At 57.2% G+C, this 14,545-nt stretch overlaps 1 protein-coding gene across 2 annotated transcripts in view; it reads left to right on the plus strand.

Annotated features, from left to right (window-relative positions):
* MYH9 (myosin heavy chain 9) overlaps positions 1-14,545 on the plus strand; it is a 90,282-nt gene that overhangs the window by 39,026 nt on the left and 36,711 nt on the right. For both annotated transcript variants that reach the window (XM_047786380.1, XM_047786381.1), the window contains exons 4-5: positions 11,450-11,477; positions 12,212-12,305. In XM_047786380.1, the coding sequence (XP_047642336.1) occupies positions 11,450-11,477; positions 12,212-12,305 (122 nt within the window). The remainder of the gene's footprint in view (positions 1-11,449; positions 11,478-12,211; positions 12,306-14,545) is intronic.

A 14,545-nucleotide genomic window follows, 5' to 3' on the forward strand; every position in this document is an offset into this window, starting at 1 on the left:
AGCAAGTGGGCTTTTTCATCTCTAGGCAAGCCACAGTGATGTACAGCATGGCACCAGGACATGGAGCCTTTGGAACTGGGCTGCCAGCCTGTTTTCTGCCAACCTACAAGACCCCTTCCCAAAAAGATACGCCCAATTTTTATTTGCCCAAACCTTAAGGAATTTGGAGGGGTAGGAATCAGCTCTGTAGCTTGGAGACAATTGAGGGGACAAAAAGGAATTTGCAGAGGGCTGGAGCTTTCTTTGGCATTGATTAGGGGGTCTTGGCTGTACATGGAATGGCCTTGAGAGGAACGTGGGCTGTCTCAAGTTAGGAGGGTAAGTGGGTGGGTGTTTGCATCACCTGGAGACCAGGAATGGGATGCTCATGTGCAGGCCCTGGGAATCTGAGGTCTTGGGGCTTCCATTTAACAGTCTGTAGGTGCTGGATCCGCATTCTTTCTAACCCTCAATCTGAGTTTTCACCTACTCTGCTTCAGATTGGACTGACTGCAGTTCTTCAGCCCCCAGGTTGACTGGGGACCTTTCCAGGTTCTCTTGTGTTGCACGCATTCCGCTGGCAAAGCCATTAGCAGCAGATTTCTTGATCTGGGGACAGGGATTCCTCCTTAATGAACAGAAGTGGCCCCTGTTAGGACACAGTGGTTCACCAGTAAAGATTAAGTTCCCAAGAGGAGCCTTTGGGGCTGCTCTAAGCCAGGTATGGACAGTGGAGCCTTGGGGTCCGCAGGCTGTTAGAATCGACACTGCTCTTGGAGAGCGTGTCTTATCAGCACACGCTGCCCCTCTGGCTTTGGGGGAACTCAGGCCTGTCCGTTACCACTCACATGCTAAAAGGTGCGGCCAGACAGTTCCTTTTCTGCTTTTTCTTTAAACAAGAACTAGAAAGAGATTTCCTCCCTGAGCTGGCTGTGGCTTATGACAGACTAGCGTTTATGCTGCCAAATAGGGTAGTTGGTGGCCTTATGCTTATATGAGATGAGCTCTTTGACTTCTCCTCGGACTGCCCTCTGTCTTTCAGCTCCTAGATGTTCTGGTTTGCCTGTAGGTCCTGATTCATGCCTGCTGTCCTGCAGTTACTATTGGCCATGCCCTCTCTCACTTTCACAAACACCCCAGTTTGGAAGATAAGTTATATGGTTACTCTGCTTATTTGCCAGGCTAAGCCAGGGTTTCTCACACTTGGCACCGTCGACATTTGGGGTGGATAATTCTCTGTTGTTGGGGGCCTGTCCCGAGCATTATGGGATGCTTAGCTTCCTGGTCTCTACCCACTAGACACCACTAGGACCCTCCGTCGCCAGTTGCGACTGCCAAAAATGCCCCCAGACATTGCTGCCAAGTGTTCCTTGGGGGGCAAAATTGCCCTCGCTTCAGAACCGCTGGACTAAGCATTGCCGGTTGGTTTTATTCTAAGCGTCAGCTCCCATTGATCAGTAGTGGCTTGCCTGGCCCTGTGTTGGCAGAGAACCAGGACTCAATGCCCAGGAATGCTGGAATAGATTAGCGCTGTCTGCCATGGGCACAGGATAGGACATGGCAGCTTATGGCACCCTCGATGGGGCCGTGGAGATGGCAGATGGAACGTGCCAGAACACTAAGAGGTGCAGTACATGATCCTGGCGCTGGAGGCGCTGGCAGTCCAGGTGGAGGGACAGACGTGTTTGTACACAGAGACCTGTGGCTGTAGCTGTGTAACAGGACAAGTTGCCACCTCCACCTAGTGCCAACCTGACCACAGCAGGTGTTGGGTGTCTTGGGAGTTCAGGGGAAGGTGAGGCCGCTGCGGCCCGGGCTGGTCAGAGAGGCTCCGTCCAGGTCGGTTGCTGCGGAAAGGCTGGCAGGTCCGTGTCAATAAGTGGTTACAGCCCAGCCCAGACATGCGGCACAGTTGTGTTTGTTTTAATCCTCAGCCTCGGGTTTAATTAAAGTTGCAGTGACCTGGTAGGTTCACCCTCCCAACTCTGGCTTCCCGTTAGGTTAATTTTCATCCCTGGCTTTGCTGGGTCTTCCTGCCCGGGGGCGGAACCGTTGCTCGGGATCTGTCAGACACCGGAGCCTTTGAACCGTCTGAGACGGCAAGGACGAGAGACAGCAAGAGGCAGACGTCAGCCCTGAGGGGTCAGGGTTCCAAGGGCCGCCTGGGGATTCAGCAGAGGCTGCAGGGGTGGGGTAAGGGCGCTCCTGGCTTCCTCTGGGGCCCAGCCCCAGGGTCTCCCTTGGTGGGTGAGAGTGTGTGCTTTTATAGGAGCATCAGCAGGTTACAAACAATCCGAGCCCAGTTATCTTCTCAGAAAGAGGGCAGAAACCCCTCTTCCATGTTAATTAGTTAGACCGCCAGGCTCAGTTCACTTCCAGTGACTTTATGGTATTTTAATGAGCCCCCAGCATTTCTGGGGGAGTGGCGGCAGGGCCTGCTTTCCTTCCAGACCTAAAGTCATCCAAGAACTATTTAACCCTTTGCTCTGTGCTGCTCCCACCTCAGCTTCTCAGCGGAAGCTGCCCCAGGAGTGTTGGGTCACCAAGTGCCCAGTGAGTGTCCACCTGCCACTCAGGGGCTGGTTAACCTTTTTGGGTGAACAAGGTAGAATTTGAGCATTTTCCTCACATCTGAGTATGATCCTGCGACCTCACAGGTAAAGGGACAGGCCCAGAAACATGTACTCACTTGTCCGAAGGCCCCCAGAGAGCCAGCCCCGGAAACCAGACCCCCGATTCCTGTCCTGGTGCCCATCCTCCTCTGTGGCTGGTGTTCGGCAGGATGTTCCTGCCTGGCCGGTGGGTTGGGGTCCTCTCGCCTCCCTCCGCATTCTCCCCGCCTCACCTGTGGCTCCCGTGGACCCGTCGGCCCTCCAAGGTCTCTGGGAGGAAAGGTCGCCGCGTTGAGGAGGCGCTGGAAATGCTTTGAGGGCCCAGTAAACCGTGACTTCGAGCAGACTCACCAGGACAGGCTGCCGAGGAAGCCGCAGATGTGATGACTCCACTTAGGCAGGAATGTGCCAGCCAGGAGGCTCGGGCCCTGCCAGAGGGCCCTGCCAGTGGCAGCACACAAAGGCCCCGCTGTGTGCGGGGAGGTCCAGAGCCGCCCAGCGCCTGTGCCCCCGAGGCGGTGGCTCTCCCCGAGGGCTGCGCTTTATCACCCCTGCCAGCTGGAAGTCGCCCTGCGGGGGTGGGGGCCTCGGAGGCAGGCAGGCCCCCCCCCGGGCAGGAGAGTGAGCGCCCAGGGCACGGGGGCCCACCCAGCTTGAGGGCTGCTGGACAAGCGATGCCGCGCTTCTGGAGCCGGTCAACAGGAGGAGGCCGTGCCGGGCCTCTCTCGGCCTTACCTGGAGGGAGAAGCTTGCCTTGTGAGCTACAAGGGGGTGGAAGACAGCATGGGGTTTGGACCAGCCAGAGTCTGGCTCTTTCCCGTCCTGACCGACCGTGTCCACTTGGGGCCTTCATTTTCTCATCTGCCTTTTGACTTGATACACGTACCTGGCGGGGTTATTGGAAGGACCAGACAAGGTGCCGTGTGTACGGTGCTGGCCTCAGGTGCCTCTGGAAGGTAGCGGGGGGAGCCTGGAGATGCGGTGTCTTGGGTGAACGGTCCCTGCCTTCCCTGCGGCTGCACGTGGCATTTCCCTTCCACCTGTGCTCCCTCTTGCTGGATGAAGGTGGTAACCAAATACCCACTCCGAGGCTGCTTCATCTCCTTGGTGAGCTCCCTCCCAGAGTCCAGGCTCAGGGGACCAGCCCACATAGGAAGTGGCTTGCCGAAGCTGCCTTCCCTGCAGTGACCGTGGGACACATAGGCGTGCGCTGGCAGAGGTGACCTCCAGCTTGTCTGATCTGGTCCATGGGCCGGAGCTGGCAGCGCGAGGCCTTGGGTTCCCTGTGGGCTTGGGGGCTTCCCAAGAATGTCTGCACCTCAGAGGTGGAGTCATCCTCAGTCGACGTACCGGTGGGTCCCCAGCGTGCGCTATGACAGGCGGCCCTGGCCCCTCTGCCCGAACACGGAGGGCCAGGCAAGGAGACTGCTCGGTCAGCCCCCCCCCCCGCCAGGAGGAAAGTGGGGCCCTGGCAGGATGCTGCTTAATTACAACTGTGGTCACGCCTGTCAGTCTCACTTCTATAAAATGTTCTTTCTAGAAGAGGAATCTGTGGTTGATGGGTCCTTTTCAAGGATTCAGCTTTTGGCTGCTTTGTTTTGCTTTTAATCCAACCCAATCGGCCTGCTCTGCTTTGCTCTGAGCTCGCAGAGGTGGGAGAGAAGAAAGATGTGCCCTCTTGGAACCTGAAACTTTGGTGGTGGGGGGGGTGGGGTGGGGGCTCGAAAACTGGGCCCAAGATCTCTGTTACTGCACACACACCACCAAACAGACGACACAAACCCTCCTGCAGAGTCTCTAATGGCTGAGCTGCTTGTGCTTTTAACCTCCCTGGACGCTACCTCCCAGCTTGTTTTTCCTGTTTTCTCAAGTTCTGGCCTTGAGACTCCCGAAGAGCGTGTCCTGGTCTGTCAGGGCTGAACGTTGATGCCTTTGGGGAAAAGGGTTGCTTTCCTTCCCCTGCCTGATTGCTAGAATTAAGCTATCAGAAGCGAGCAAAACAAATTCCCTAAAATTGAAGAAAGAGAGCTGAGAGTCTACAGGCGTAAAAGTCGGAAAAACCGAAGTGGCTTCTGTGGAGTTCCTTTAGTTCTGACCGAGGCTAATGGTCCAGTGTTGACCTTTGTAATAAACTCTGAGGACCCAGCTGTTCTTCTGGCAAACAGACTCTGCTGTTGGGGCTTGGGGTGCCTTTTCCAACTGGACTTTGTGACTATTTTTTTTTTTTTTTTTTTGCTCTATAGGGCCACACTCACGGTATATGGAGGTTCCCAGCCTAGGGGTCCAATTGGAGCTGTAGCCGCTGGCCTACACCAGAGCCACAGCGACACGAGATCTGAGCCGTGTCTGCAACCTACACCACAGCTCACAGCAACGCCGGATTCTTAACTCACTGAGCGAAGCCAGGGATCGAACCCGCAACCTCATGGTTCCTGGTTGGATTCGTCAACCACTGCGCCACGACGGGACCTCCCAGAACTTTGTGACTCTTCATGAAGAGCTGGGCTCTCCAACATGAGTTGGACCTCAAAACACAGTAGGGCAGAGCCTAAGCTGAAAGCCAAGGACAGACGCCAAGGTCCAGCAGCAAATCCTGGCTTAGCAGTCACCAGCACCCCTCTTGTTTCATGTGATTGCCCTTCTCGAGGCGACCAGAGCCACTGGCTTCTGCGGAGAACATCTGCCCGTCCACCTGCTAGCACTGGTGTTCCGGGTTCTTGGAGTTTGGCTAAGCCCATCCATGGCACATCCCCAGAGCCCTCTGTGCTCCTTGGAGGGCTGTTTGTACTCTGATTTGGAGCCGAGTTTGTTATGAGCTTTGCATGCCGGTGTCCATCTCAGTCCCTGTTTGTGTCCCATCGTCCTTGAGCCTGTCCTTCCCCGAGAGCCCAGCCCTCTGCAGAGCTGTGGCTCGGGGCTTAGTGCTCTCAGATCGGGACTCAGCCCTGGCCTCCTCCTGCCTGGCTTTCTTCTCCCCCAGGGGCTTGTTTCAGAGCAGGGCAAAACTGGCCTCAGGGGTCATCAGGACCCTCCACTGTCTACACACGCATGTGGTTTTGAATCTCCCTCCATCCTGCCAGACCCACGAGAGCTGCCTCAGCAACCCACGTGGAGAAGCTCTTGCTCCTGTCCACGCCCACGGGGAAGGTGGATGAACAGCCAGCATTGGTTTGGGCAGGTTTGCCTGAGTGCTGGGGGTGGAGAGGGGCCTCGCTTGCCCTGTTACACAATGAGGGAGCGGTCTCTTGGGCTTCTTTCTAATTGTCAGGGGTGCTGCTGGGGGAATGCTGCCTCCCGTAACGGGGGGCTTGGGCCTCCTCTGCCAGGTTCAGACAAGGGACTTTACCTGGGGGAGCGTGTGGGTGGAGGCACAGGGCGGGGCCAGTGGCTTCTGGCGTGGAGAGCTGCTGATGGAGCGTCTGCTCGGTCTGGGCCCACCTTTGCGCCTGGAGAGAACACTGCTGATGACCAGGCCGTGTGCTTTCTCCCTGCTGGCTGCCTGCAGGGCAGGCAGGCAGACAGGTCGGCCGCTGTAACACGAGGCCAGCATCCGCCTGTGGCCTCTGCCAGTGGGCAGCATTATTTTGCACCTGCTTTTACTCACCTCTCCGTTTGCTTCCCTGGCACTTGGAACCCTAGCTTGTGAGTTGGGCTGGCTTTGGAGAAAGTAGCAGGCAGCTTGCAAGGCCCACGCAACAATTCATGAGTGGGGATGGCCCTTTCCGTGCAGCGCAGAGGCGAGACGGCTGATGGCACTGAGTGCCCTACCCTGTGTGGACCCCGTGGGGAGGACCTCGGCATCTAGAGGCCTGAATGTGTGGCCTAGCTTACATGACTTTGACCAAGTCGTGGGGTTTCTTGGGGCTGGGGGTCCTGCGCTCTGGATGCAGGTGATTGGGCCACATGTTTTCTAGAGCCTTCCCAGCTCCCAGATTCCGAGCTCAGACCCACAAGTCTCTCCCGTGGGTTCTACACTTGCTGCAGCGCTTTGCATTTTGGCCCGTGGAGACCGTGGTGCCGTCCCCGAGAGGGTTTCAGGAGAGGTGACTCTGCCGTCCAGGCGTTTGTCCCAGCAGTTTGCACGGAGCAGGCGCTGTGCAGCCAGGGGTCTGCTGTGCAGTTTCTGTGAAAGACGGTCCCCTGGGTGGTGGAAAGACTCCAGCCTGTTTGTCCTGGGTCACGCTGTCCCTGTCACCCCACGCAGGCGTGTCGTCCAGCCTGAAAGTGCCCTTTGCTTTCATTTTCTCCTGGCTCACATCCATGACTCGGTCAGTGCTCAGGCAACCTGGGTGACCTGCAGATGGGTCCCATGGGCAGGGCTCTCTTGCAGGTGGCCCCAGAGCAGCCCCGCCGGAAGCCCGCCGGGCCTTCTCCCAGCGAGCTCCCGGTGAGTCAGTCCCGGGCGGCGGTCGTTGGTGAACCAGGCTTGTTCCCTTCCTTCTGTACTTCCTGTCGGGGCTGATGTCACATTGCAGCGGTGGCGTGAGCCTCGTGGCCTTTTATGGACAAGAATCGGCAGCTCCTCTCACAGAGGAAGTGAGCAAGAAGGCCCCTAGTGCCAGCCTCTAACTGGGCCGAAACACCTGCGGTCAGGGCTCCCCTCTGCCCACCTGCGCTGCCTGGGCTTCCAGGCCGACATTGGTTCTGAAAGGCCTGGAGCATTTGGGGCTTAAAATAAAATCAGGGTGGTGGTGGGGGGATTGGCCTCGGTGCCGAATGTGTAATTTAAAGCCTTTCTCATTGTTGATCTGAGGAGGCCCCACAGCGGGAGAGCTGGCAAGGGCTCGGGTCGTCGAGGACAGTTTCTGAGCACCTGCGCTGTATGCCTCAGGCTTCAGTTCTCGGGGGAGGGGGGGAGCCCCCTGCCCCCTTCCCCAGAGGCCAGGGGGCCAGGCATCCGGAGGGGACGTGCAGAGTGGGGACCCTGGTACCCAGGGCTCTGGAGCACGTAGCCAGTGGCTTTCTTCTCTCTGCAGCAGCTTAGACACGTGGGCTGCTGGCTGTAAAGTGTGCCCCTTGGAACCTTGGCTCCCCTGCCCTGGCAGCTCTGGTTTTTAATCTCCTGCTCTTCCTGTTGGGGATTCAGGAAGATTTTATCTGAGGAAGGGCTGCTGCTGCTTTTAAAAGAGTTGAAAACCTCTGCAGAGATTCGTAACCCTGTCTTTTCTTGTAACCCTGTCTCGTTCGCCATCCCAGCCGCGTCAGGACCAGGGCAGGAGGGAGGAGTCAGGTGGGGCGCCTGTTCCCCAGAGCAGGGTGGTCTCTGGTGGATGCACGCCCCTGCTTCTGGGCTGTTGGGTTCCTGTCGGCCTGTCTGTCTCCTCCAGTTTGGAGGAAGAAAGGGTATGTGCAAATAAGCCTTCAGTCCATCTAGGTCCAAATCAGGACTCAGGCAAACAGTGGAGTGGCCTGGACTCTCGAGGGTCCCTGTCCTGTGAGACCACCGTGAGGGAAGGGCTTCTGGAGGGAGTGTTTGGGAGGGTCCTGCTGGGATGCACCAGGGCTATGACGTAGTAAACTGAGTCAGGCAGAGAGCAGGCTGGCTGCTGTCAATTCCATCCACCCCTCTACCCAGAGGAGATGCTTCTCGGCTTGTGCGGAACAGGGGCGGTGCCTGCCTCATCCACCTCCTAAGATAACAGACCCAAACCTGCTGTAAGACCTGCAAAGACAGACTCTGGGGGCCTCCATATCATTCATGGCGGGCAGGTGGATTTGAGGCAAGAGGTAAAGAAATCAGAAAGGCCTTCCATCAGTTTTCCTCTATAAAAGCATTTGCCCAAATGAATGTTCTGGCAAAGCAAATTAAAGTTTTAAGTGTAAATTACAAGGATCGGAGTGTTTCCTTTTAGGCCGTGTCGATGGTGGTATCTTGGCTTCAGGAATTGGAGGTGAAAGGTCAAAGGGGAGGAAGAGATGGAGATGATAGGGTAGGTGGAGGTTACATAATGAGTTTGGATCTGGAGCTGGGATTAGAAACATGTGCAGGCCTGTGACTGAGTGTCTGTGCGTGTGCATCTCTGCATACATGCACTTGTGCACCCAGTGTGTGTGTGGGTGTGTATACGTGTGCGTGTGTGTGCATACATGTCTACTCATGCCCAGAAATGCCTGGGTCCTTGTGTCTCTGCACACATGTGTCCATGAGCAGCTTGTCCACGTCCCTGTGCGTGCGTGGGGGTCTGTGTGTGTGCCCACATGTGTGTGTTCGGGGGCTCTGTTTCCTGTTGTTCAGCAGCTCAGCATCTGGCTCCTCCTCACACAATTAGAGGAATTCCAGCCATCCCAGGGACCAGGCCTGGACAGCCCTGGGAAAACAGTTCCTTCTGGAAGGGATGGGAATGTTTCCTTTTATGGTAGTGTCAGCCACCGCCACCTCCCAACTTGCCGCCACGCGCAGGTACATTCTTGCCCACTCGCGGGGCGGTGACCGAACATGCCTGCAGCTGGGCCCCCGCCCGGGCTGCAGCTGGGGAGGCTGGGCCCGGATCACAGCTGTGTTTGCTCCAGACCCTTACCGGGGCGGGTGCTGGAGGCAGCTGTGGCTTCCCTGGCCTTTAGGCTCCCCCTGCCCCAGCCTTCCCTGCTGCCTTATCGAGACTGGGTCTGTCTCAGCCCTTGCAGTGCAGCTTTGAAGGGCTCTGTCCTGTGGGAAAGTCGAGTTGGGGGGAGCAAGGTCACCCCTCCCAGGCCTGCTCTGAGCTGTTGCCCAGTGGGGAGCCGTCAGGGGCGGGGTGCTGTGTGAGTGGCCGGGTTCCCTCTGCACCTCCACCGTGTTGATATTTCTAGGGGCCTGGAGGGAGGGCTGCAGAGGAGGGAGGGGGCGGCTTCGGCTTGTATTGGACACAAGGTTCCTTTGGCTTCTTCCTGGCTGGGCTCCCTCCTTCCCTCCCGAGTGACCCTCAGACGGGAGAAGAGTGGTCGTGGATGGCCAGCCCTGTGGGCTGCCAGGATCAGGCGCCGGAGGCTCCCCTCGCTGAGGCAGGTGGCCTTGCTGCGAGGCGCCTGCTGGTACCAAACAGCGAAATCCATCTCCCGTGGCTGTAACACACAGGAAGCCCCGAGTCACCCTCCCGAGGCCGCGTCCTGCAGGGCCTGGCTGGGCAGTCAAGCCGGTGAGGGGTCCTTCCAGGTAGCCGACCGCAGTTTCTACCAAGCACCGAGGCTCCTAACAACTGCTAGAACCCTGTGACTTCTCAACCAGTTCTCCTGCTGCCCCGGCCACCGCCACCCATCACAGCCACCCCACGATGGGGAATAGTGACTAGCAGCCCCCTGCGGCATTCACGGTCTTTACAGGGTACCAGGCTGAGTCCGTCTCCTGTTCTGTCTTTCAAACTAATCCCGCTGGCCAGTTAGTAGCATGTTTACTTTATGAATAAGGAAACCGAGACTTGGAAATCTACTAGCTCACTGCAGCCAGATACTAGGAAGTCGTCTGGTCCCGGATTCAGGTTGATTTGACCTCAGGGAGGCAGGGGTTGTTCCATGTGATGGGATGAGAAGGGAAAGGATGAGTTTGTATTGTCAGCGGTTGCTTGAAATCACACACTCAGTCTTGAGCCAGGTCAGCCCGAATATCTTAAAGCATTTTGGTCGAACGTAGCTCTCAGAGCTGGGCATCCCTCTTCCTCCTGCACCCCAAGGGGAGGGCACTGTTCCCATCCTTATTGGCTGCGGGGTTTACAGAGCTGGGAGTGTTGCCGAACGTTCCGGACCCCAAGGCCTGGAGACCCCGGTTGCCCTAGAAATTGGTCAGAGCTGGTTCTGCTGTACTTTGGTTCTTCCCAAGCTGCCTCCAGACTGACTTCACTGAGTGTTTTCCCCATGCTGGGCACCGCCCTGGTGCTGTCACGCATGTGCTGTTCACTTAGATTGTCATCCTGCATCACAGGAGGAGGCTGGGGCTCCGGGAAGGCCATGCCTTCCCCCAGGGCTGTCCCACTGCACAGCCAGCCCCGACCCACCGCTCAGCCAGTGTCATACCTGGATCGGAAGAGTGTGTAAAACACCAGCCACAGGGAGTTCTCGTTGTGGCTCAACAGGTTAAGGACCCGATGTTGTCTTTGTGAGGATGCAGGTTCGATCCCTGGCCTCGCTCAGTAGGTTAAAGGATCCAGCATTGCTGCAAGTTGCAGCATAGGTCACAGATGCGGCTCAGATCCAGCATTGCCTCGGCTGTGGCATAAGCTGGTGGCTGCAGCTCTGATTCGACTCCTGGCCTGGGAACTTCATATGCTGCAGGTGTGGGCTATAAAAAGAAAAAAAGCAAAAATATATAAAACACCAACCATAGGCCTTGTTTCTGACAGCCTCGACCCCCACTTAGAAACACAGAGGGCAGAGTTCCCTGGTGGCCTACTGGTTAAGGATGTGGGCTTGTCACAGCCATGGCTCGGGTTCAGTTCCCGGCCCAAGGATTTTTGTATGCTGTGGGCACAGCCAAAAACAAACAAACAAACAAACAAAAAAACACACCCAGAGGGCAGGCCCCACCTTAGCACTCAGTAGACTTTCAGGGGAGCTTTCCAGAGATTAGTTTTCTCGGAGGTGGAGACAGCACTATTTCTGTGTCATGGGGTGGGGTGGGCAGCAGGGCGGGCGCTGCTGAGCTCCTGGAGGAGGGAGCGGCTGCCCAGTGTCACTGCCACCCAGGAATGCCCCTCCTCCCAGTGAGGCATAGGGTCAGCATGTGTCGGTGACACGGAGGGTCCCCCGCCCCCGCAAGGCCAGTATCTGAGGCTTTTCCGCTCCTGGGCAGTGGGCAGGGCCATGGGCAGCGCTCCAGAAGCCGGGGGCAGGGAGGCGTTCAGGTCTGCTGGAGGTTAACCCGATCGATGTCTTCCTTTGCTTTTCAGACCGAGAGGACCAGTCCATTTTGTGCACGTAAGTGTCTCTGTCCGGATGGTGGGGCCTGTGTCGCCCTGACCTGTTGTTAATCTTAAGACCTCCCCCCAAACCCTCAATCGATGAGGTCCCTTCTCAATTCAAGCCCCTGCCCCTTCCCCAAGGGACAGGCCTGTGCTTGCTATCCAGTGTCCCACAGCGCCGATGAGCTTTATTTCAGGGGCGTGGGTTTAATGTCCTTTCCTCAAAGAGGGCGGTGGGGTTTATAGCAGAGGAACAGCAAGGGTCCCAGCCCCCCCAAGGGCACGCTTGGGAGCTGATTGGCCCCAGAACGCATCCCTTCTGGCTCTGAACCCCAGCTTTCTTTACCTGGGCTTCATCTCCGTCCTCTGAACCTAACAAGGAATAGCACAGACCATTCCTTCAAGTGAAGTTTCAAAGGAACACGTATAAGCGCCTTTGACCCCTGAATCAACAGCTGCCTAGAACTGATTCCTGAGACATGTGGAAGCAAAGCTGCCGAGTGACCAGGGCAGCCAGTGGACAGAAGTGAACTTTCATCGGGCCTCCCCAGGGCCATGGGAAATGGCCTGAGCGAGGATTCCAGAGCTTAGCGTTGGTTCTCCCGTCCCCTTTCCTGCCACTGGATGTCAGGTCCCTCGTTGGCACCCAACAGGGTGGTAGACCGCAGAGCTTGCGCTGGGGCGGGGTGGGGGGCAGGCTCCCGGGATGGGCCTCCACTCCCCTGAGCGCGTCCTGGGCTCTCTCGGCAGGGGTGAGTCTGGAGCCGGCAAGACCGAGAACACCAAGAAAGTCATTCAGTACCTGGCTCACGTGGCCTCTTCACACAAGAGCAAGAAGGACCAGGTGAGTGCAGGCCTTCCTCCCCCGGAAGCACCTGCGCTTCCCCAGGAAGAGCACGTGATGGTTCATGGTTTGGCTTAAAGGAGAGTGTCTTGGGGAGCGAAGCAGAGGCCGGGCCCCCTTCCCTTGGCCGTCCTTGACCTCCTAACTGTCTGAGCTGCTCTGGAAACCAGAGACCGCCCGAGGCCTGCAGCTCATGCTGTGTGGCCTCCAGCTCTGAGGTCGGAGGAGAGGTTCCCACACCTGGTTCTCCAGTTGCTGGAGACTTGAAGGACCCCGGGCAGGCCTGCAGGGAACCCCTGCCTGTGTTCCCCGCTGTCGAAATGCCTCTGGGTGGACGGCCCCCAGCGAAGAGCGAAAGGGCAGCTGGAAAGTCGTCTCACTTCCCTTTTTCTCCCCTCTCCCTCTTTGGTGGATTGTGGTCGAACCCAGAAGTGCCCTCGCTAGGTGAGCTGCACGTTTACTGCACGTTCTGCACCAGGAATGCCTGTTCTGCCCATCGTGTGCCCTGGAATTACGAGTTTTTTTTTTCCCTGAGCAGCTTTTCACTCCACACCGTTGTCACTCTCTGCGGCTAGACCTCTTCTCGTAGGCTCGGCTCACTGACTGTCCTGGGAGGAGGGGCTGGGGTGTGACACGTGGTGACCTTGCGTGCACTCTTGAGATGACAGCTCCTGCAGAATGGGGGACAGGCCTCGCCACCTCGCTCTTCTCCAAGGCTCCGGCCAGGCCCAGGGTGCCCCTGAGCACGATGGCAGTGAGGCCCCATGCGGAACCCTGACCGAGGAGCAGTGGAGGGGGCGTCTATGCCCTCCCGGACTCCCCCCACCTCCCCACGCTCAGTGTTCCGGACGGAACGGAGCTGGCCGCCGCCGCCGTGCCCAGGAGCAGTGCCCAGAGTGGGGGTGGGTCCATCTTTTACGCATGCCCGTGTGGTGCTCTCTTGTCTGTCTCTCAAGCACACACTCTTAAACTTCCCTGTGACATCTAAGTGCCAGTGGTGTCCCCTCCCGCCGGCAGGGGGAGCTGTACCATCTGGGTGGCCCCCCCTTGCCGGGGCACCCTGCGCAGCTTGTGTAAGTAAGTAGTGGTGTGTGTCTCTTTGCATGCGGATCTGGGGTGTGTCCTGCAGAATGTCCTAATGAGCGCGGGCTTCTGGAATCGGACCAAAAGTAACTTTTCATGTGCCAGACTTCTCAAGACATTCCGAATCTTTTTCCAAGGGGCGTCAGGAGTTATATTTAGAAATGAATAGTTTTCTTTTGCTCACCCCCTCCCCTGTTTTCCATTCTTTTTAGGGGACCTATTTTTAAAACAGGGCTCTGAGGCGAGGAGTTCTCTAACTGTGGTTTTTCCATATCTGAACTTGCAGTACGATCCATTTCCCAACGATGTACTGCGTGTTTGGGGTGTGCCTGGATCTCTGGAGGGTGACCTCGGAGTCCCTGCCCTGCGGGACAGGAGATGGGCCCACAGTTACAGAGCAGAGCGTAGACCCACGTGCCTCACATCTGGGGCTGATCCAGCTGCAGAGGGCAAGGCAGGCCCCTGCATTTGGGCGGGATGGCAAGTGGGGGCTGTGACAGTGGAGGCAAATTTGTCACGGCCTCTTTCTCGGGGCGCTGTGTGTGATGGGCACCCTGTTCCCAGCTCCAAGTTCAACTAGATTGATTGAATAGGTTGCCTCTGGCTTCCCATGACCGCTGAGGCCCCCAGTTGTAAAGGCCATTGACTGGTATGCTTGATTTCCCAGCCTGAAGCTGTACAGTTGTTTCCCACACACAGCTGGGTCCCGAGGCACTCTTGAACTTGGTTGTGGGCCTTGTGTTCTGGGCCTGTCTCCACCTACTCTGGGGGACCTCCCACCCCGCAGTGACCCAGAGGCTCATCCCAAAACCGTCCACCAGGACATCTCAAACCTCACTTTGTGGGCAGGGCCAGGCTTTGGCCAGACTGCAGGCTGGCAGAGCAGAGCTTGGGGAAGGGACTTTGCAGGTGGACTTCCGGTGTCTGAACAGTGACGTTTGACGGCTCTTCCTCTTCCTCCCTGTTTTTTATGTACTAGTCGGAGCCCCCTGCCAGAAATACCACCCAGAGAAGCCCTTCAGAAACCACTTGGGTGATTCCAAACCTCACGAGCGTACACTGCCCACAGTATCGCATCATTTCCTAGGATGCGGGTTTCACTGAAAAATAAAGGTCTCTTCTGAGCCCATTTAGGAATCAATGACGAGACACCCCTA

Source organism: Phacochoerus africanus, chromosome 7 (assembly GCF_016906955.1).
Source record: "Phacochoerus africanus isolate WHEZ1 chromosome 7, ROS_Pafr_v1, whole genome shotgun sequence".
NCBI classification, from domain to species: domain Eukaryota; kingdom Metazoa; phylum Chordata; class Mammalia; order Artiodactyla; family Suidae; genus Phacochoerus; species Phacochoerus africanus.